At 41.2% G+C, this 24,802-nt stretch overlaps 1 protein-coding gene across 2 annotated transcripts in view; it reads right to left on the reverse strand.

Annotated features, from left to right (window-relative positions):
• Positions 1–24,300, reverse strand: part of ABHD8 (abhydrolase domain containing 8) — a 36,720-nt gene extending 12,420 nt beyond the window's left edge. Inside the window, exons 1-2 of one of the 2 annotated variants that reach the window (XM_069767683.1) lie at positions 24,011–24,299; positions 288–371 (exon numbers count right to left, since the gene is read on the reverse strand). In XM_069767683.1, the coding sequence (XP_069623784.1) occupies positions 288–342 (55 nt within the window). In that variant the 5' untranslated portion in view covers positions 343–371; positions 24,011–24,299. Of the gene's footprint in view, positions 1–287; positions 372–24,010 lie in introns of both variants that reach the window. The other variant, XM_069767684.1, reaches the window with a different exon arrangement.
• Positions 24,301–24,802: the final 502 nt, after the last annotated feature.

The raw sequence follows: 24,802 nt of genomic DNA on the forward strand, positions 1-24,802 counted from the left end.
TTTATTATCATACAGCCAAACAAAAAGTGGAATAAAACGCAAATAATGAATGTACTGTATATAAAATGGTATAGCTGACTTCGTCATCTAGTCCAACAAAAAACAAGCCACCATACAGCTCTGTCAGTGGAAAAATAAAAAAAAAGTTATAGCTCTCAGAATAAAGTGATGCAAAATAATTATTTTTTCTATATAATAGTATAATCATATAAAAAGTTTTTTATTGTGTAAAAGCGCCAAAACATAAGAAAAGTATAGAAATGTGGTATTGCTGTAATTGTACTGACCTGAATAAAGATGCCTTATCAATTTTATCGCACATGGAACGACAAAAAAAATCATGAATTGCTAGTTCTTGTTCATTCTTCCTCCTAAAAATCGGTACAGAAAGTGATAAAAAAATGTCATGTATCTGAAATTGGTACCAATAAAAATGTCAATTCATCCCGCAATAAATAAGAAGTCACATGACTGTGACAGTCAAAGTATGGGAAAATGATAGCTCTCAAAATATGGCGATGCAAGGTTTTGAAAAAAAATATTCTTTTAGTGTGTGACAGCTGCCAAACATAAAAAAATATAAATCTGGTATTGCTGTATTCGCACCGACCTGGAGAATAAAGTCATCAAATCACTTCTACCGCACGAGGAACAGCATAAAAAATAAATAGAGCCAATTCTTAACCTGCTGTTGATTTGTTCATTCTGCCTCCCGGAGATCACAGTAAGGCTTGAGGCACATTTAACCAGCCCTATGAGCTGAGTGCTTGCACCGGGGTTTCCATGTAAATCGCTGAAATACATGATTCAGACAGAACCCTCGGCAGAAGATTCCCTATAATGAGGCAGATGGAAACACTATAGACGCTGTTTTTCCTATGATCAGGCTGTGCTCTTCTTTTTATGCGTGCATAAAAACGTGGTCCACCACAGTTTTGTGCACTTCCAAAAAAAAGGACATAGTTGAACACAGATAACTCTGCTGCCTCATTATAGTTAATGGATCCTTCGGGGGTTTCATCTGAATTATGTCACTTGGAAATTTAGATGGAAACCCCAAAGTAAGTGCTCAGTGTAGAGCGCTGGATAAATGTGATCCTAAATTTTATGTAAAATGTTCCCAATAAAAGCTTCAACTCAATCCACAAAAAAAGGTGCCACACAGGACCATCATCTGTCAATGGAAATATAGGGGGCTTCCACGTTACTAGTAGCACAAAAGCTCTGGAAAAGTGAAATGGCTCTTTGCCCCCAAAAACAAATTCAGCAAATTCTGCGCGCTCCCAACTCCATATGCCCCCCTCCCTTGTGATCTCCACAGTGTGCCTAAACCACATTTTGCATCCACATGCTTGTAGCGAAGAGAGCCCGCCTAATTTACAGGTGTGTGTCTCCAGAAGCATCAGCTGGGCATAATGTACTGGTCACTACAACAGCAGTTTGCAATTTTCATTCATCAACATCCACTGCTGCTTGTTTCTGGAAAACACCCATGGAGTTAAAATCGTCACTACACCTGTAGATAAATTCCCAAAGGGTTATAATTTCTAAAATAGGGTTTGTTGAGGGGAATTCTGCTCTTCTGGCACTTAGAGACTCTGTATATGGAGTCTGCAAACTATTCTAGGAAAATCTGTGCTCCAGGAGACAAATAGCACTCCATCCCTCCCGCACCATATGGCTAAGCAGTACTGCACAGCCATATATAGGTATGTCTACATTAACCCCTTACCGACATCAGGTGTAATAGTACGTCCATGTCGGTATCCCTCCTCCCCTCACCGCCGGAGCCCACATCTTTCCCGGGACATGTCAGCTGTTTTGAACAGCTGACATGTGCCCGCAATAACCACGGGTGGAATCGCAATCCATCTGCAGGTATTAACTAGTTAAATGCCGCTGTCAAACTCTGAGCCAGTGGTCAGTGCTCATAGCATCATAGATCTGACCATCGCCTCTATGTAGCAGAAGGGATAGAGTTGTGCCAGCTTCTAGTCCCCTATGGAGACAATTGAAGCATGGCAAAAGTAAAAAAAAATGTTTTTAAAAATATAAAAGACATTAAAAAAATATAAAAGTTCAAATCACCCCCCTTGCGCCCCATTCAAAATAAAACAATAAAAATGAAATCAAACATACAAATATCTGGTATCGCCATGTTCAGAATTTCCTGATCTATAAAAAAAAGGATTAACCTGATCGCTAAACGGCGTAACGAGAAAAAAGCCAAAATGCCAAAATTACTTTTTTTTGGTCGCCGGGACATTGCATTAAAATGCAATAACGGGAGATCAAAAGATCATATCTGCACCAAAATGATTTAATTAAAAATGTCAGCTGAGCGTGCAAAAAATAAGCCCTCACCTACCCTGAGATAACAAAAAATGGAGACGCTATGGGATTTGAAAAATGGCGCAATTTTTTTTTTTAATAAAGTTTGGAATTTTTTTCACCACTTAGATAAAAAAAGGACCTAGACATGTTTGGTGTCTATGACCTGGAGAATCATACTGGCAGGTCAGTTTTGCATTTAGTGAACCTAGCAAAAAAGCCATACAAAAAAACAAGTGTGGGATTGCACTTTTTTTGCAATTTCACCGCACTTGAAATTTTTTCCCGCTTTCTAGTACACGACATGGTAAAACCAATGGTGTTGTTCAAAAGTACAACTCAGCCCTCAAAAAAGAAGCCCTCACATGGCCAGATTGATGGAAAAATAAAAAAGTTATGGCTCTGGGAAGAAGGGGAGCGAAAAACGAAAACGCAAAACTGAAAAAAGCTCTAAGGGGTGAAGGGGTAAACAGAAATTGTGGGACAAATTTTTGTGCCATTTTTTACCCATTTCTCAGTATGAAAAAGTAAAATCTGGGGCTAAAACAAAATTTTGGTGGTAAAAATGTAATTATTTTTTTCTTCACTGCCCAATGGTATAAAATTCTGTGACCCACCTGTTATGTCAATATGATTACTGCATCTAGATGAAATCATTGAGAGGTGTAGTTTGTAAAATGGTGTCTCTGCTGTTTTGGCAACTCAGCGGCTATGCCAATGTGACATGGCACAGTCAAACCAGTGCAGCAAAATCTGAACTCCAATATGATGCTTCTTCCCTTCTGAGCTTTTCACTGTGCCTCAAAAGTACCGTATATACTCGAGTATAATCCGAGAATTTCAGCCCATTTTTTAAGCTGAAATTGCCCCTCTCGGCTTATACTCAAGTCATACCCAGGGTTCGGCAGGGTAGGGGGAGCGGCAGCTGTGTAATCATACTCACCTGCTCCTGGCGCGGTGTCCCTGGTTCTCCAGCGCCGGCAGCTTCTTCCTGTAGTGAGTGGTCATATGGTACCGCTCATTACAGTAATGAATATGGACCCGACTCCACTCCCATAGGGGTGGAGCCGCATATTCATTACTGTAATGAGCGTTACCATGTGACCGCTCACTACAGGAAGCTGCCGGCGCCGGAGAACCAGGGACACCGCGCCAGGAGCAGGTGAGTATAACGCAGTGCGCGATATTCACCTGCTTCCCATTCCACCGACGGTGCCGCTGCGTCTTCCCCATTCTCTGCAGTGACGCTCAGGTCAGAGGGTGCGATGACGCAATTAGGGTGCGCGCTGCCCTCTACCTGAACAGTCAGTGCAGAGGACGGGGAAGATACAGCGGTGCCGACAGTGGAACGTGGAGCAGGTGAATATAGCAAGTGCCGGGGGCCTGAGAGGTATGTGATTTTTTTGTATTTTTTTTTTAATCGCAGCAACAGCACATGGGGCCATGTGCAGCATTATATGGGGCGAATATCTGTATGGAGCATCTTATGGGGCCATGTGCAGCATTATATGGGGCAAATATCTGTATAAGGCCATGTGCAGCATTATATGGGGCAAATATCTGTATGAGGCCATGTGCAGCATTATATGGGGCAAATATCTGTATGGGGCCATGTGCAGCACTATATGGGGCAAATATCTGTATGGAGCATCTTATGGGGCCATAATCAGCATTTGTGGAGCATTATATGGGGCAAATGTGTCTATGGAGCATCTTATGGGGCCATAATCAGCATTTGTGCAGCATTATATCGGCAAATGTGTATATGGAGCATATTATGGGGCCATAATCAGCATTTATGGAGCATTATATGGGGTAAATGTCTGTATGGAGCATCTTATGGGGCCATAATCAACATTTGTGCAGCATTATATCGGGCATATTTTAATATGGAGCATCTTATGGGGCCCATCATAAACTGTATGGAGCATTGTATGGGGCGTATTTTGTATGGAGCATCTTATGGGGCCCATCATGAACTACATGGAGCATTATATGGGGCTCCTGATTCAATATGGATATTCAAAAACACTTAACCTACTGATGTCTCAATTAATTTTACTTTTATTGGTACCTATTTTTATTTTTGAAATTTACCAGTAGCTGCTGCATTTTCCACCCTAGGCTTATACTCGAGTCATTAAGTTTTCCCAGTTTTTTGTGGCAAAATTAGGGGTCTCGGCTTATACTCGGGTCGGTTTATACTCAAGTATATATGGTAGTGTCATGCCCTCAGCCGCAGGTTCGGTCTCCGCTGTGCAGGGAGACCGGCGCCTATCACACAGCCTTACTCACCCTGTCCGTGGCTCCAGACGATCTGCGGCTTCTTTCTCTGCTAAGAACCTGCATCCTCTTGGCAGGTCTCCTGGAAATGCTCTTAGGAGCCGCGCCCCGCTTCCTGCACATACTTGAAACAGCAGGACACCTGTTTGCTATTAGGGCCGTCTGTGTTATGATGCTCTGTGCATAAAAAGCACCCTCCCCTTTAGGGAGGTGCCTGGGCTATGTGTTCATTCTTTGGATTGTTGCCGCAGCTTCAGGCCACGCTCTGCTGTGCTCTGCACTTTACTTATGTCTCTATTTTCACAGAGTCCTCTTCTGGTGAATCCCATTCTGGACTTCTCTGGTCTCTCCGGTTCTCACTCCAGGTTGCCTTGCCTCTCCTCACGGAATCCTCCAGATCCTGCTACCAGTGGAAACTACCTTGCTGGATTTCATGGAGCTTCTGGGATTGTCCCAACCAGCTGGCCCAAGTATTCTACTGTGTTGCTAGTTTGTCAGTATGGGTCGTCCTCTGGTCCTGGATTCGTAGCATTCAGGCCACTTGGTGTTGTGACGGGGGAATCCCTGTATAGGGGTACACCTTGCCCGGTGCTCCACTACGTGGTACAGTGCTGTGATCCAGAGGTTCTTTCCCTCTGACACCTGTTTCCTTTTTGTTAATAAATATCTTTTGGTTTATGAGATCTACTCTCCTGTCTTTTGAGTATCAGGTATACAGCTGCCACTGCACCATCAGTGGTCTAGTGAGTCCACTTTACCTTGTCACACCCTGTGGGCGTAACAGGTAGTTTTCAACCACATATATGGGGTATCGGAGTACTCAGGAGAAATTTCACAACAAATTCTGGATTTTCCTCCACATATTGGGTAGGGGCGTACTCAAGAGAAATTGCACCATAAATTGTATGGTACAATTTCCCTTGTTACCCTTATGAAAAGGAAAATTTGGGGCTAAAAAACATTTTTGTGGGAAAAATGTGATTTTTTAAATTTTCGCGGCTCAATGTTACAAACTTCTGCGAAGCATATCAGGGGCTCTCCAAACACAACATGGCATCCACAAATAATTCCAGCAAATTTTGCATTCAAAAAGTCAAATGGTGCTCCTTCTGAGCCCTTCCATGCACTCAAACAGTAATTTTGCCCCAAATATGGGATATCTGCATGCTCAGGAGAAATTGCAAAACAAATTTTGGGGTCCATTTTTCCTGTTACCCTTGTGAAAATAAAAACAAATTGGGTCTAAAGTTAAATTTTTGTGAAAAAGATAAATGTTCATTTTTTCCTTCCACATTCTAAAGATTAACTTCTTGAATGTGGTTTTGAGCACAATGAGGGGTACAGTTTTTAAAATGGTGTCACTTTTGGGCATTTTCTGTCATATAGACCCCTCAAAGTCACTTCAAATGTGATGTTGTCCCTAAAGCATTTATGCTGTAATGTCTATTGTCTGTACAAGTCCCCTCTATAAGTTGTAAACCGCTGCGGAATATGTTGGCGCTATATAAATAAAAATTATTATTATTATTATTATAAAGAAAAGGTTTTGTTAATTTTGTTGAAAACATGAGAAATCACTCGTCAACTTTTAACCCTTATAATTTCCTAACAAAAAAAAAAAGTCTCAAAATTGTGCTGATGTAAAGTAGACATGTCTCTAATTTAAGGGCATAAATATTAAAAAGTTTGAAAATTGCTAAATTTACAAAGTTTTCACCAAATTTCTGTTTTTTCACAAATAAATGCAAGTTATATTGAAAAATTTTTACTATTATAATGAAGTACAATATGTCGCAAAAAACAATCTCAGTATCAGTGAGATCCGTTAAAGCGCTCCAGAGTTATTATCTCAAAGTGACAGTGGTCAGAATTGTAAACTTTGGCCTGGTCATAAAGGTGAAAGCAGGTTTGAAGGGGCTAACCTTACTTTTATGGGTTATGGGTAAAAACAATGTTCAATGAAACAGAGTCTCACCCAAATTTTGGAAACCGTTCTTGTGTTCAGTGAGACATTGATTAAAATCTTACATGGCATAAATTATATAAATGGCATATATGGCACTAATCCTGTATGTTTTTCATTTAGCTGTAATCTTCAATGATGCTGTTTCTAGGTGTCACTTGAAATGTAAGAATCTTTCACCTCCTCCGCAATACACAATGTTCAGACTTTTCTCATTTGCAATTTAAACCCATCTACAATCAGTCTGCCGTTCGGGCAGATAATGTATTCCCAGTTTCTTATATTAAAAGAAATATCAACTAGAACATCTAATATATAAAGCTGAATGTGTGTGTGTGTATGTGTGTATGTATGTCCGGAATTGGCATCTGCACCGTCGCAGCTACAGCCACAAAATTTTGCACAGTCACACGTCTGGACCCCGAGAGCATCATAGGCTATGTTGTGAGGTGAAATTTTAACCCCATGCTTTCCAATTCACCAAACAATTTTGCCCCTATCTACATAATGGGGAAAAAGTGAAAGGAAAAGTGTTGGCGGCGTCGCAGCTACAGCCACAAAATTTTGCACAGTCACACGTCTGGACCCCGAGAGCGTCATAGGCTATGTTGTGAGGTGAAATTTTAACCCCGCGTGTTCCAATTCACCAAACAATTTTGCCCCTATCTACATAATGGGGAAAAGAGAAAGGAAAAGTGTTAGAGGCAAATTGACAGCTACCAGATGTGAACAAGGGGGACTTAAAGAATGAGAGCGATGGCGCCAAAGAGTATATACCGTACAGTTGCTAAGGTGGGGCCCCGACATGGGATACTCACCACACACGGGGATATAAACACACACACAAAATGCGCCACACACTACCACATGCTTGAACACATATTACCCTCAGCACACATTTCACCACAAATACATCAACCTCGCCACATAAAAGTCGAAACACAAAAGTCGCCACTCAAAACTCGCCACGCGCAGAACTCGCCACATGCAAAAACTAGGCTCTTGCAAAACTCGCCACAAGTGCAAAACTCACCTCATGGAAAACTCGCCACACGCAAAACTTGCACACGCGGAAAAATTGCCACATGCACAAAAGTTGCAACACATGCAAAAGTTGCCTCACACAAAACTTTCACATACTCAAAAGGCACCACACATAAAACTCGCCACACGCAAAACTCGCCATGCGCAAAACTTGCTGCACGCAACTTGCTACACTAACCTGTCACATGCAACTCGACACACAAAAAGTTGCTACACGCATGTTGCCACACAAAACTCATCTCACAACAGTCGTTACATGCATGTCGCCACACGCAACTCAACACACACAACTTGACAAACAAAACTCGCCCTAAAACACACACAAGTCTGGTATTATCCTTCAAAAATAAAAATCTGATTAATAAGCAGACAAACTACAACAAATATACCATATAGGAAATACGGCAGCTGTCAGTCACATGACCTGTCTATTATGTGTATGTGTGAGCTAATATATACTGCCAGGGGGAGGGCTTCCTGTTGGCTGGGGATTTATCAGGCTGCCAATTTAGCTTACAAATACTGAGGTAAAAATACTGAGCAAATAACGTGTGAACGAGCTCTAATACAGGAGGAGATGACACACAGGTATATACTATATACAAGGGAGATGACACACAGATATATACTATATACAGGAGAGATGACACACAGGTATATACTATATAGAGGAGGAGATGACATACAGGTACATATATATACAGGAGGAGATGACATACAGGTATATACTATATACAGGAGGAGATGACATACAGGTATATACTATATACAGGAGCAGATGACCTACAGGTATATACTATATACAGGAGGAGATGACATACAGGTATATGCTATATATAGAAGATGACATGCAGGTATATACTATATACAGGAGGAGATGACACACAGATATATACTATATACAGGGGAGATGACACACAGGTATATACTATATACAGGAGGAGATGACATACAGGTATATACTATATATAGAAGGAGATGACATTCAGGTATATACTATATATAGGGGAGATGACACACAGCAGGTATATACTATATACAGGGGAGATGACATACAGGTATATACTATATACAGGAGATGACATACAGATGTATACTATATATAAGGGAGATGACAAACATGTATATACTGAGGTGATGAGGTGAAAATGAGAGGTGTGAGGTGAAAATGAAAAGGTGTGAGTGCTAGTGTGTTATATTTCTCAGATACTTAACGATTCATATAAACACTTTAACAAGAGACAAGTCAACAACATTGCATTGGACCAACTATACACCTCGGGCAAGTTTGCTGTGCAAGTTAGACCATTACAAGAAAAATAATTACTGCACTTTCTACATGATAGTAAGGTACATGAAACTTACCTGGGTGGACGCCATCATAGAGCCAGGCTGTAGCCACTGCATTGTGCCTTATGCAAGGGAGATGTAGCTGTCAGCCTGCATTTCTATGTTCAATCAATACTTATTGAACACTATGCAAACATAAGCTCACCATGAGAGTGTAGGGCATAGCATGAGCTCTCTCACTTAGTGCCTGCATTGGTGACCTTGAATCCACATAAGATTAACCAGCAGACTTTTCAGTATAGTGCATCATTTTGTACACAACCAGTCTACTGTGTAAACTGATGTACTGACCTTTGTTTCTAACCTTGCTCCACACTTACTAAGTGCCACTGATATTGAACAGTTCCAAATAAACTGGTGTTGTGATAGGTCAAAATTGGTGAAAATTGTGCCCAATGCATGGAAATTGTGTCTTTCTCTTTTCCTAGCTATCCATCTTGTACAGTTTTGGTTCAGTTCCTTAACAATACACCCCTGACTTTAGCTTTCAAAGTCTTCATCCACAGTAATAGTATGTTAGCTTTCATTGCCGCATCTGGATAAGCGGTTGTTCTTGAATGTCAGTGGACACAAACAGTTCATTCAAAGATCAACTAGCATGGAGGCTTCTACTCAAATGTAATCATGCCAAAAATAAATGAACTGATGCTATTAGATAACATTAAAAGTAACCAGATTGGAAGTGTTTCCGCACTCTCTGGAAATATGACACGAGTTATAATAGATAAAATTGCAGGTTTATTGTCGACACATTTCAGAGTCTCCCGAGTCCCGACACTTTCCCCAGGACAGCCATACAAAAATAGTCTACTTAGTACTGACTATTTTTGTATGGTTGTCCTAAGGAAGGAGTTTGTTTACTCTGAAACGTGTCGACAATAAGCCTGCTATTGTATCTACTATAACTTGTCTTATAATTGCAGAGGGCACGGAATCACTTCCAATCCGATTACTTTTATTGATATTCTATGGAAGCTTCTGCATCTGGTCTTTAGGCCCTTTAAATATTTTGTCTCACACAACTTTACAAGGTGAGCAGTTTTACTTTTCGTTCATCAAACTTTTAACCTGGATAGGATCCTATTGCACTCTTGCAATTCTTTATACACTGCTCCAAAAAATAAAGGGAATACTAAAATACCACATCCTTGATATCACTGAATGAAATATTTCAGTTGCAAATCTTTATTCATTACATAGTGGAATGTGTTGAGAACAATAAAACATAAAAATGATCAATGTAAATCAAAAAGAATAACCCATGGAGGTCTGGATTTGGAATGATACTCAAAATCAAAGTAGAAAATCAAATTACAGGCTGATCCAACTTCAGTGGAAATGCCTCAAGACAAGGAAATGATGCTCAGTAGTGTGTGTGTCCTCCACATGCCTGTATGACCTCCCTACAATGCCTGGGCATGCTCCTGATGAGGCGGCGGATGGTATCCTGAGGGATCTCCTCCCAGACCTGGGATCCGCCAACTTCTGGACAGTCTGTGGTGCAACGTGATGTTGGTGGATGGTGCGAGACATGATGTCCCAGATATGTTCAATCGGATTCAGGTCTGGGGAACGGGTGGGCCATTCCATAGCTTCAATGCCTTCATCTTGCAGGAACTGCTGACACAGTCCAGCCACGTGAGTTCTGGCATTGTCCTGCATTAGGAGGAACCCAGGGCCAACCGCACCAGCATATGGTCTCATAAGGGGTCTGAGAATCTCATCTTGGTACCTAATGGTAGTCAGGCTACCTCTGGCGAGCACATGGAAGGCTGTGCGGCCCTCCAAAGAAATGCCACCCCACACCATTACTGACCCACTGCCAAACCGGTCATGCTGAAGGATGATGCAGGCAGCAGATTGCTCTCCACTTTGTCTCCAGACTCTGTCACATGTGCTCAGTGTGAACCTGCTTTCATCTGTGAAGAGCACAGGGTGTCAGTGGCGAATTTGCCAATCCCAGTGTTCGGTGGCAAATGCAAAGCGTCCTGCACGGTGTTGGGCTGTGAGCACAACTGCTATCTGTGGACTCAGACCATCCTCATGGAGTCGGTTTCTAACCGTTTGTGTAGACACATGCACATTTGTGGCCTGCTGGAAGTCATTTTGCAGGGCTCTGGCAGTACTCCACCTATTCCTCCTTGCACAAAGGCTGAGGCAGCGGTCCTGCTGCTGGGCTATTGCCCTCATACGGCCCCCTAAATGTCTCCTGGTAGCGCCTCCAGCCTCTGGACACTACGCTGACAGACACAGGAAACTTTCTTGCCACAGCTTGCATTGATGTGCCATCCTGGATGAGCTGCACTACCGGAGCCACTTGTGTGGGTTATAGAGTCCCTCTCATGCTACCACGAGTGTGAAAGCACAACCAACATTCAAGAGTGACCAAAACATCAGCCAGAAAGCTTTGGTACTGAGATGTGGTCTGTGGTCCCCACCTGCAGAACCACTCCTTTATTGAGTGTGTCTTGATAATTGCCAATAATTTCCATCTGTTGTCTATTCCATTTGCACAACAGCATGTAAAATTGATTTTCAAACAGTGTTGTTTCCTAAGTGGACAATTTGATTTCACAGAAGTTTGATTTACTTGGTGTTTAAGTGTTCCCTTTATTTTTTTGAGCAGTGTATATTATATAATATTGACTCATATAATCTATATGCTGCATCTGTTTCAAATTCTTCATGCCCATCGTATTATAATTCCTTCCCTTTACTGCTCCCTATGTCACCGCAATCTCCCAGCAGATCCCACGCTTGCTCAACGACTCTCAGCTTTACGGGCATGCTCACTGAATTTGGTGTGCGTCCCAGCTTCATATCCTACGTGCGCCTGCTCCAGAGCCACTGAGAGTCAGTGGCCACATGATAGTTTGTGAGCGTGCAAGCTAGGCGCGCCACTGTCTCCCCACTCACTGCTCTGACTCTTAGCGGATCCAGACCATGCGCACATAGGATATAAAGCTGGGACGTACACCAGATACAGTGCGCATGCCCAGAAAGATGAGAGTCATTGCGCAAGTGCAGAATTTGCTGAGATATTGCGGTGACGTATGGAGCAGTGAAGGGAAGGAATTATAATAACATAGACATGGAGAACTTGGAAAGACATTTGACTGGCCATGACTGGAAAGCTAGAGATCCCAATCCTATAACTGAAACAGAAGATACAGTTAGGTCCATATATATTTGGACAGAGACAACATTTTTCTAATTTTGGTTATAGACATTACCACAATGAATTTTAAACAAAACAATTCAGATGCAGTTGAAGATCAGACTTTCAGCTTTCATTTGAGGGTATCCACATTAAAATTGGATGAAGGGTTTAGGAGTTTCAGCTCCTTAACATATGCCACCCTGTTTTTAAAGGGACCAAAAGTAATTGGACAATTGACTCCAAGGCTATTTTATGGACATGTGCGGGCAATCCCTTCGCTATGTCATTCTCAATTAAGCAGATAAAAGGCCTGGAGTTGATTTGAGGTGTGGTGCTTGCATTTGGAAGGTTTTGCTGTGAAGTAAACATGCGGTCAAAGGAGTTCTCCATGCAGGTGAAACAAGCCATCCTTACGCTGCAAAAACAGAAAAAACCCTTCCAAGAAATTGCTACAATATTAGGAGTGGCAAAATCTACAGTTTGGTACATCCTGAGAAAGAAAGAAAGCACTGGTGAACTCATCAATGCAAAAAGACCTGGGCGCCCACGGAAGACAACAGTGATGGATGATCGCAGAATAATCTCCATGATGAAGAGAATCCCCTTCACAACAGTCAACCAAGTGAACAACACTCTCCAGGAGGTAGGCGTATCAATATCCAAATCTACCATAAAGAGAAGACTGCATGAAAGTAAATACAGAGGGTTCACTGCACGGTGCAAGCCACTCATAAGCATCAAGAATAAAAAGGCTAGACTGGACTTTGCTAAAAAGCATCTAAAAAAGCCAGCACAGTTCTGGAAGAACATTCTTTGGACAGATGAAGCCAAGATCAACCTCTACCAGAATGATGGAAAGAAAAGCATGGCTAAGGCATGGTACAGCTCACGATCCAAAGCATACCACATCATCTGTAAAACACGGCAGAGGCAGTGTGATGGCTTGGGCATGCATAGCTGCCAGTGGCACTGGGTCACTAGTGTTTATTGATGATGTGACACAGGACAGAAGCAGCCGAATGAATTCTGAGGTATTCAGAGCCATACTGTGTGCTCAGAACCAGCCAAATCCAGCCAAACTGATTGGTCGTCGTTTCATACTACAGATGGACAATGACCCAAAACATAAAGCCAAAGCAACCCAGGAGTTTATTAAAGCAAAGAAGTGGAATATTTTTGAATGGCCAAGTCAGTCATCTGATCTCAACCCAATTGAGCATGCATTTCACTTTTTAAAGACTAAACTTCAGACAGAAAAGCCCACAAACAAACAGCAACTGAAAACCACCATAGTGAAGGCCTGGCAGAGCATCAAAAAGGAGGAAACACAGCGTCTGGTGATGTCCATGAGTTCAAGACTTCAGGCAGTCATTGTCAACAAAGGGTATTCAACCAAGTACTAAAAATGAATATTTTATTTAAAATTATTGAATCTGTCCAATTACTTTTGGTCCCTTTTAAAACAGGGTGGCACATGTTAAGGAGCTGAAACTCCTAAACCCTTCATCCAATTTTAATGTGGATACCCTCAAATGAAAGCTGAAAGTCTGAACTTCAACTGCACCAAAATTGTTTTGTTTAAAATTCATTGTGGTAATGTCTATAACCAAAATTAGAAAAATGTTGTCTCTGTCCAAATATATATGGACCTAACTGTAAGTAGGGCAATCATCATAGTCTAATAAGTGAGTTTTGCTATAAATACTGGGACATTTTGCTTAAGAAAAACATGTTAGTGATGCAATTTGTATCACTAACAATACATTGGGAGCAGTTTAATAGCAAAAAAGGATGTGACAGGTTCCTTTAAATATAGTATTGTAACATTATCAGGCCTGAGTAGTTGACCAATGTTCACGTAATTCTCTCCCATACTCTCTTAGGGCATGTGTGCATTTATAAGCATCTTAAAGGCATCACAGAAAATTTAAACTACACATGTGTTGCCAATTTATGTTTTTATACACCATCCAGACTATCCTGCGTTGCAACCTGTCATCAATTTTTTCTCTGCCGTCCACGACCAGGGAGATTAGCTACAGTGACATGGGTTGTAATCTTCTTGATTACAGGATGCTGCGCACCGTGGGCAAAGGAACATCAAGGTCTCTGGAGATGGACTTGTAACCTTGAGATTGTTAATATTTTTCAACAATTTTGCCTCTCAAGTCCTCAAACAGTTCTTTTTTCCTCTTTCTGTTCTCTATGGTTAGTGTGGCACATACACAGACACACAATACAAAGATTGAGTCAAATTCTTCTCTTTTTATCTTGTTTTTGGTGTGATTTTCACAGTGCTCTATCCTGTTATTTGCCACATGTGAGTTTGAAAGAGCATCACATGCTTGGAAAAAAGTTGTATATCCACAATTTTGGAAAGGTGCCAAAAAAATGGTGAGGACAATTTTTGGAGTTTTACGTGAGATTATGTACAATTTGTCTTTTTTCTCAGTTTTTTTTCATGTTGTTCCAATACACAGATGAAATAAATATATGTATAACAAAACATGTGTAATTGCAATAATTTTCTGGGATAAATGCTTACTGTCTAGAACAATTTCAAGGTGCTAACACTTTTGGCCATTACTTTGTATTTTTTTTTTTTTGCTGTGTGACAAAAAACCTGTGTTATTTTTGTTTAAATGTTCACTTTCCAGCTAGCCAACGCAATACATGTGTTTACTTTGATTTCATTTAGCAGGCACAAAGCAGAAAGATGCCCTTTATATAACTAATGCCAAATAAATTGAAACACATGTGGATGGATCCTGATGGAAGAAAGGTGTTGCCATAGTGACAGAACACAGTAGCTATGGATACAGTTTCCATGATGTAAGGACCACTTGGTCTGAACTGTTTTTTTTTGTGACCTACTTTATGTCAGCACCAGAAACATTTTAACTCACGACTGAATAGTATAAAAAGCATGCGATTATAAATTATTACTCTCTTAGCTACCACAATATAACAAGAAAATGCAGAGACCTCATACAATAAACTGGTAAGAACATAAAATCAAGATCTGTATGACATAATGTCATACAATTATTTTCTGTCACTTGCTTCTTACAAATAGTCTAAAAATCTGCCACTACGCTCACATATGCTATTTGTAAAAAAATATTAACCTTTAGCCTGTTGGAAAAAGTAACTGGATAAATCTAAAATGTCATAAAGCAAAAGGAAAAAAAAAAATCTAATGAGGTTTTATCTTCAGTAATTGTCTAGTTCCAAGATTTATTTTTTAGACATAAGGTAGTCTCAGATATGTAACAGCTGCATGTGGAAAACTAATAATACCAGTTAGGAAAATAATAGAATGCATAGCAAGCTAAAATAAAATACATACAGAACCAGTCAACAGTTTGAACACATCTGTTCATAGAATGGTTTTCCTTGTTCTTATTGGAATGTGCACATTGTAGATTCAGACTAAAGGCAGCAAAACCACAAAGGAACAAATATTTCTCAAAGTACCGCCTTTAACCCTGACGACAGCTTTACAAGCCCTTGACATTCTCTCAAGTAGTAATCAAATGGAATGGCTTCCAGTGACCAGGTATACCTCGTCAAGAGTTAATTTGTTGAATCACCTGCCTTCTGAAAGTGTTTGTGACTATCGGGATTGTTTTGTAAATGCAGGGTTGGTGTACAGTTCCATACATTGCTGAGCCCTATTTCAGAATACGTTAAAAAATCACTCAACTAAGTGAAGAGAAATTACATTCCATCATTATTTTAATGCATGAAGGTCAATCAATCTGGAAAAACTGTTGGATCCTTGAAGATATCCTTAAGTGCAATCATGAAAACCATCAAAAGCTATGACAAAATTACCTCTGCTGCAGAGGATAAGTTCATCAGCATTACCATCCTCAGAAACCACAAATGGACAGCTCCTCACATAACATCCTTAAAAAACTATTCACATACATCAAGTTTCAGACACATCTCAATTTCAATTGTCTAGAGGACACTGCTATGAGCAGGCCTTTATTGTTAAATTGCTGCAAAGAAGCCCCTACTGAGGAAAAGACTAGTTTGGGCGAAGCAACACAAGGACTGGACATTAGATCATTGAAAATCTGTACTGTGGTTGGATGTGTCAAAATGGAGTGTGGACGCTTTTCAGGTGACATTGTTGGTGATTATTCCAAATTTAAAGCACATTTACACAGCATGGCCATTAAATAATTCTGATATGCTAGCCATCTGGTTTGGACTTAGTGGGACATCTAAAGAGGAGAGGGATGAATGCTGCATCATTTAACATTTTCTTCACAATCAACAAACTTCAACACAAGTGAGATAGTTTGGGATGTGTTGGATCACAGAGTGAATGCAAAGCAGACAATTGCTCTTCCACTCTGGGAACTCCTTCAAGACTATGGTAAAGCCATTCCAGTTGACTATCTGAAGCTGCTTGAGAAAATGCCAAGGGTGTGTAAAACTGCTATCAGTGTAAAAGAGGGGTTCTTTTAGGTATCTAATGTTTCACAGCTACTCTGTCACGCCATTCTGTCTGTTTCTGGTTTTCGAGCGTGACAATGCATATGTTTGCTTTAACCCTTTACTCTTTTCCCCCTAATTTGAGTTGGGATACTGTTGGCTGTTACTTGGATGAGCCTTCTCAGTTCCCTGCTCTGCTGCGCAGTCATACATGGGTTTTTAGGTATTTGCCCTGCTGCATACCTTCCTCATGTGCGGTCCCTGGTTGCTGCTGTGAAGCTGTCCGCGGGTTGTGAGGTCATTTGCAGCTGGTGCATGACTTTCCACGTTGCTCAGAGCATGCAGTTTCAGTCAGGTGCCCTGAGCCTCAGATCCTGCACTGTTTGTGCTTTAATGGTTTCTGTGTGTGCTTAGGGCGTGCGTGGCCACTCCTCCCCTGCTTTTATCAGAGTTTAGGGTGGGTACTTCAAATGCTGCCCCCAGCCAATTGCTGAGGGGCAGCTCATATATAAAGCTCCCCTGCCCTATGGGTGGGGCCTGAGCTACACTCACAAAGCTCTTGAACTTTGCTATGTGTGTTTGTGTTCCTGCACTTCTCCCGTCTATGTTTCGGTACCAAAGACCTTGCTTTCATTCCTGTTTTGTCCTGTTCTGTTGCCTGTCCTGGAGGTGGTATATCCAGGCCCGAATCCTTGATCCTGTACCTGTCCTGTACCTGAACCTGTCTGAACTGTGTCTGCTGTAATTATGTTCCTGGAATCCATTTGCATGTGGAGCCTCACTCCCAGTGATTTTGAGTCTCTTGAAAACGGTGTTTCTGCTGAGCATCTACTACTCTGTGCTCTGACTACCATTTGGTGTTAACCCCGTCTGGCTCATGTCCAGTACGGCGGTGTTTGCACCATCACGTTTGAGTTCCTTCCTAGGTCCGATGCCCGGAGCCTGACAACCGCAGTCTGGAACCTGATGACCGCTGTCTGGAGCTTGGAGCCTGATGTCTCTGGTGGTGCCTGTAGGTCGTGTCGGATGTCCAGAACCGAACGACTCCTGTCTGATGTCTGCCGGTGACCCTGGGTCCAGATGTCCTGATGTCCTGTCTGTACCCTGATGTCCTGCCTGTGTCTTGATGACCTCATGGACCCTGATGTCCTGATATCCTGTCTGTTCCCTGATGTCCTGATGTCCTCCCTGTGCCTCATATCCTGATGTAACTGATGCCCTGGGCTGCCACGCCAGTGTCCCAGCCAACGACCTGGGCTGCCATGTCAGTGTCCCAGATGTCTATCCGGTATTCCTGATGTCCTGGTGTAACCTGATTACCTGGGCTGCTACGCCAGGGTCCCAGCTGATGTCATGGGCTGCCACGCCAGTGTCCCAGATGTCTGTCCAGTATTCCTGTGTCCTGATGCCCTGAGGTCTTTCCTGAGTCCAGATGTCCTGATGTCCTGTTTGTATCCTGATGTCTTGCCTGCACCCTGATGTCCTAGTGTACTCTGATGACCTGCCCGGGCCCTGATGTCCCGCCTGTGTGTGCCTCGGCGATCCGTTGGTGCCTTGGGGTCCACTGGGTGGTACCCTTCTGAGGTGTGGAATCGGGAGCCTAACATCGTCATCATTTTTTTATGTACTGTGTGACTTTACTTTAGTAAACTTTACTTTCTCTATACCTGAAGTATTGGTGTAATCAAGTCCTACGTATTTCTTTATTTGTCCACATGCTCAACTGTCACAGTACTTCTTCATAGTATGTTTTTTTCAAACTACAAATCATATAAAAAATTATGGAATCACCATACTGAGAAGACGTTCAACCAGATTTGTTTACTTTGTGGTAAATGCACAAATCACACAAATGTTCCAGCGTCACCTCTTTGGCCATTGCAGATTCCTGATTCATCACTGAATATCTCTAGGATTGCTTCTCTAGTCCACTGTATAATATTTGCTACGACATGAGTCAACAGCCTCTATGTGTGGTGATTGCATCATTTTCTCCTATTTTGACTATCGGAGTGCTGTCATCCACTCAATAATTTGACCAATAATAGACTTAGTTTTGTATCCAAATAATAATAATCTTTATTAGATTAATAAGCAGAATAAGCACTTATAACAACAGTACACTAAGAAGTCACTTTCATATATTTCTTTAATTCTACTAATAAAACCATTGAGGCAGCTAGCTTTCTACTGGAAGGGTGATAACTATTAGCGTACTCTTGTTCTTCCCTGTATGTGCCCTGCCACTCCATTAGTCTATGACACTTGCATAAATAAGCAGAGCACAGCGCTGCGCTACGCTATGTTCTGATATTTTCAGTGCCAGGGCACATCTCTGTCCTGCTACTCTATTAACCTGTTTCTGGCCACAGGCTTTCAGCTAGAGAAGAATAAGAGACAGAAGCCCTCATTCTGACGATAAGTGGGGCTCCCAGTTATCACCCATAACAATCCAATTTTTAGGCCGGTATACTACTTTTAGCCAAATTATCAGTTAGTGAACGGCTTCCCAGAAACAGACCTCAAGTCTACAATAAAGACCAACTAACGGAAAAAGGAGTCGTATGCTGACATCTTCATCAGGATGAGCAAGTTTCATTCCCCCATAATCTTACATCGACATGTTATAGCTCTAATGATCCCCAATCATGCCATTTTTACTTTGTTGCTTAACGTTTTCTAACCTGGTTATATTTCCTATATATTCTATATACACAGGTATGTGAATATTGCAATCACAATCAAAATGATTCAAACTCCATTGCAAGATAGGTTTATTAGAAAATTGTACAATGTTTTCTACAATAAACCGATGAAACCAAAAATCTCTTGACTTAGGGTCCGGTTATACCGACCGACCAGCAGCACGACACGACCGCTGATTGGTAAACGTTTACCGATCGGCAGTGGTTTCAATGCCTATTTACACAGGCAGACCAAAGTATACGATGCGCACTGAGTGATCCATAGCCAGTTCAGGATTTTAATGTGTTTTAGTTCAAACTTACCTTTTGCGACTAATGAAGCCCTTGATTAATTGAATCACGTGTACTTGAGCCAACACCTGCCCTGCACATAAGTGCTCTTATGGGGGATTTTCTTCAAGAGGTTCAAGAATTCTGAGACTGCAGTACTACGGCGGCATTGTGTGGGGAATCTAGAAAACCCAGTTGTTACATTAGTTGTTTTGACTTCTTGAAATTGTTCTTCCTTCATTGGTTTCTTGCAAGCAGCAGAAACTTTGTAAACTTTTGCTAACAAACCTCACTTTCAGTGGGGGTTGAATCATTTTGATTGCAACTGTATATTTCTTTATAAGTGTTTTCCTTCTGACCCTCCACGTGCATGCTTGTCTGGCCAAGGGTGCAATAGGGAGAGGGTAATAAGTCACTGTCAGACATGTCTTAAGGCAATCATGTTTTCCCTGAACTTCTTCCATCAGCGCTGAGTGGTTACACGCCCATAAACATTACATGGTAGGTCCATCCTGCTGAAATAGGTTGACTTGGCCATCACTGCCTCATGTGTATGGGCAAATCAACCCTTCATTGTAATCATGTTAGATGGTAACATGGCAAATTAAGGAAAAAAATTTAAAAAAGTGATTTTCTGAAACACTCCCAAGAATCACTTCACCATTAAATGAATCTGCAAATGTACATACTTTACAGGAAAATCCATCCTGAAATAGATAACAGAACTGAGCAAACGCATTTATTTTAAAGGAGATGAATAAGGAGTGGGATTTGGGTAAAAATAAAGCCAAATATCCAAAATAATGTTTGTTGTTATGCTTGACTTCAGAAAACATTGTTGATTTAGAAAAAAGCATGTCGTTTGTGTTGCCAGGGAGTGAGCCGTGCGGGATGTGATGATTCACCTACATATAATCAGTGCTCCCAGACATAGGACTGACCTACTTATTGAAAACTAGATGGTGGCCCAATTCTAACGCATCGGGTATTCTAGAATATGTATGTATGTATAGTATAGTATGTAACACAGCCACATAGTATATAACACTGGCCACGTAATATATAACACAGCCCACGTAATATATAGCACAGCTCATATAGTATCTAACACTGGGCACGTAGTATATAGCACGTAGTATTGAACACATCCCACGTAGTATATAGCAGTGTGGGCACCATATCCCTGTTAAAAAACTAATAAAAATAAAAAATAGTTATGAACTCACCCGCCGGGGTCCAGCGAAGCTGTGCTGATGCGCGCGCGGCTGCCGCCATCTTTCATTCCCAGGATGCATTGCGAAATTACCCAGATGACTTAGCGGTCTCGTGAGACCGCTAAGTCTTCTGGGTAATTTCGCAATGCAACTCCGAGAATGGAAGCTGGCGGCAGGCGCGCGCATCGTCGGACGGCGGAAGGTGAGAATAGCAGGTTTTTTGTTTTTTTATTATTTTTAACATTAGATCTTTTTACTATTGATGCTGCACAGGCAGCATCAATAGTAAAAAAGTTGGGGACACACAGGGTTAATAGCAGCGTTAACGGAGTGCGTTACCCGCGGCATAACGCTGCCATTAACTCTGTGTGAGCGCTGACTGGAGGGGAGTATGGAGCGGGCGCCGGGCACTGACTGGACAGACGTAGGGAGGGACTAATTCTCGGCCTGACTGTGCCCATCGTTGATTGGTCGCGGCAGCCAGGACAGGCAGCTGGCGAGACCAATCAGCGACACGGGATTTCCGTTACAGACAGACAGAAAGACAGACAGACGGAAGTGACCCTTAGACAATTATATAGTAGAAGAGGTTATGCAGTAAAACGGACGGGTTTGTATAACACATCAATATGTCTTGATATCTATTTTTCTCATATCTGCCCATCTTCCTCATACCTAATATCTTCTATCTATTTATCTATCAATCTATCTATCTATCTACCTACCTATCTATCTATCTAATATCTATCTATCTATCTATCCTTCTATCCATTCATCTATCTATCCTTCTATCCATCAATGTATCTATCTATCTATCTATCTATCCATCCATACATCCATACATCCATCTATGTATCTATCCTTCTATCCATCCATCCATCTATCTATTATATCTATCCTTCTATCCATCCATCCATCTATGTATCTATCCTTCTACCCATCCATCTATCTATCCATCCATCCATCCATCCATGTATCTATCCTTCTATCCATCCATCCATCCACCCATCTATCTATTATCTATCCTTCTATCCATCCACTTTTCTATCTATGTATCTATCCTTCTATCCATCCACACATCTATCTATTATCTATCCTTCTATCCATCCATCCATCTATGTATCTAACCTTCTATCCATCCATCTATCTATCTATCTATCTATCTGTCTATCCTTCTATCTATCTATCTATCTATCTATCTATCTATCTATCTATCCTTTCCATCTACCTATCTTTACATTTGTCCATCCTTCTATCTATCCTTATCTATCTATCTATCTATCTATCTATCTATCTATCTATCTATCTATCTATCTATCTATCTTTCTGTCTATCTATCTCTATCTATTTCTATCTATCTATCATCTATCTATCTATCATCTATCTATCTATCTATCTATCATCTATCTATCTATTATCTATCTATCTATAGATCTATCTATCTATCTATCTATCTATCTATCTATCTATCATCTATCTATCTATCTATCATCTATCTATCTATCTATCTATCTATCTATCTATCTATCTATCTATCTATCATCTATCTATCCATCTATCTATCTATCATCTATCTATCTATCTCTCTATCATCTATCTATCTATTATCTATCTATCTATAGATCTATCTATCTATCTATCTATTATCTATCTATCTATAGATCTATCTATCTATCTATCTATCTATCTATCTATCATCTATCTATCTATCTATCTATCTATCTATCTATCATCTATCTATCTATCATCTATCTATCTATCTATCTATCTATCTATCTATCTATCTATCATCTATCTATCTATTATCTATCTATCTATCAATCATCTATCTATCTATCTATCTATCTATCTATCTATCATCTATCTATCTATCTATCTATCTATCTCATTCATATCTATCTTAAACCTTGTATTCAACACTGTTATATAATGTCTATAAGTGACTAATCTCAGACAAGTCCTTGTCTTCCATCCAATATTTGGTCAGAAGAGGCCATCACCCGCTGCCCAAGGTGAGCTATGGGGTTTTACATACTTCTGTCCATCATGTAATGATCTATTCTAGACAACTTCCAAAAGAATAATTGATGTCAAGTTTCAAAGATCCTACTGGGCTGATCCCAAATATTCCTAACACTATTAGAGGATTTCTAGCTAGAATTCCATCTGTATTACGGAAGTTTCCTACAACGCCACTCCTTGATGTACCACAACTCAAGCCTCGCACTGACATCTGACGCACAGACTGTACTAACTAATCTGCATCTATATTCCGAGATAAGTGAGAATGTGCACTGACCCTCGGCAATCAGATGTCATATTTACATTGCTACAGTCTAGTCTTCAGTTGCACATGGTGACCCCATCATTGCCATCTGACCTGATACCATCCTTTACCAAAGGTCTGTAACATGAAAGCATCTGTCTTGTCATTTATTGTACCCCATTGTTGTTCTCATCTGTCCTTGCTGTTCTGCAAAGCCCCCCTTGGGGCCTGCAGCACAGCCTTACAGTGCAATTTTCAGTCTTTCCTTCCCAGCCAAATACTTCTGCTGCACAACAACCTGCCCACATTCCCCCAATAGGTATACAGATGCTTGCGTCTGCTTTTTCTACAGAAGTTATAGTAATGATGACTATGTCCTTGCTAGACCCGCTTATATTTATGTCTCTGGCATACCTGTATGTAGCCTGTGGAGTAGTGCCATGTTAGTTTTTTTGCATTATTGCAGAAATCCCCTTTAGTGGCCTGCATATTAAATGACTGCGCAGTCTATTTACTCTGTATATGATGTATTGTGCTCCAAAATATAGCCACCTGGAGCTATGACGGGTATATATAATAGTGGGGGTGAGTAGAACCCCCTCAGTGTCTGCAGCACTCTCCAATAAACACATTGATTATGTAAATTGCAACATGCTGAAACCAAGGATAAAAGCACAATAGTCTGCAGGGCCAAAATGTATTACCCAGAAAGATAAAACACCCCTTTAACACTAGTGTGATAATAGTACAGTGAATAATACGCAACAATAACAGTAGAATAAGATCAGGAGCTGTAAACTGTCATAAGAGGCATGATTAGCCAGGGTGGCATTTGTTATGGCCAGGAACGTGAGACTGTGTGAGGACAGGGTTAACCCTGGCGATGATCCAGCTAAATGACAACAATCAGCACCATTCTTGTGCCTGTGGGAGCACTGATAGAAGCTAATAGAAACATGGATGGGGATCGCTTACCTCATTTATTGTCACGATTTTTGGTGCTTCTGAATTGGATTTGTTTGCAGACAAGGATCAGGATGAGCGATGGATAAAGAGAGAAAATCCTACAGCGCCAATCTGCTCCTGAGGCTAATTCCCTTATCCTGCACCCAATGCCTGTGTCTACAGCCACATGGTGACCTGATCAGCTGCAGGCAGCAGCCTGGAGACTTGCTGCTTGCTCCCCATCTACACCCCCTACAGATGTAACCCTTCTCCTGCCCCCCTACATGCTGTTGCCATACAGAATCCCACTGCACCCCTCCTTAGAGGTGTGTGCACAGCAGGGCCCAGAGGATGAGGCTCCTATCAGAAAGCACTGCAGGCAGGAGACCTCCTCCAATAGGAGAAGGGCAGGAGAGTAACCTAGTAACAGTGCTGCGTCCTGTCATCACAATGGGATGTGACAGTTAACTCTTCCACTGCTTACCTGTGTCTTTTCCAGATATATGGACTACAGCAACAATTATTCTTTTGATTGCTTGCAACTATCATAATAACTAATGACCCAGGTGGCAAGCAAAACTGAGGAGATCAGTAACCCCATGATGGCTGCTTCTACTGAAAGCAATATAGCATTGTTAATCCATTGTAATCGATAACCAGGTCTCCTAACCATCAATGCAATAAACTATCAATTACAGTATGAAACAAACCTCATGGAAACTCACAGAAGGGTCAAGCATGTAATTCCAAGCTTTAAAAGAGCATCGGAGAAGGGAAATCAACCAACATGTGCCCGAAAATCTCCAAAAGTAGTCGCGGCGT

Source organism: Ranitomeya imitator, chromosome 1, assembly GCF_032444005.1.
Source record: "Ranitomeya imitator isolate aRanImi1 chromosome 1, aRanImi1.pri, whole genome shotgun sequence".
In the NCBI taxonomy this organism is placed as follows: Eukaryota; Metazoa; Chordata; class Amphibia; order Anura; family Dendrobatidae; genus Ranitomeya; species Ranitomeya imitator.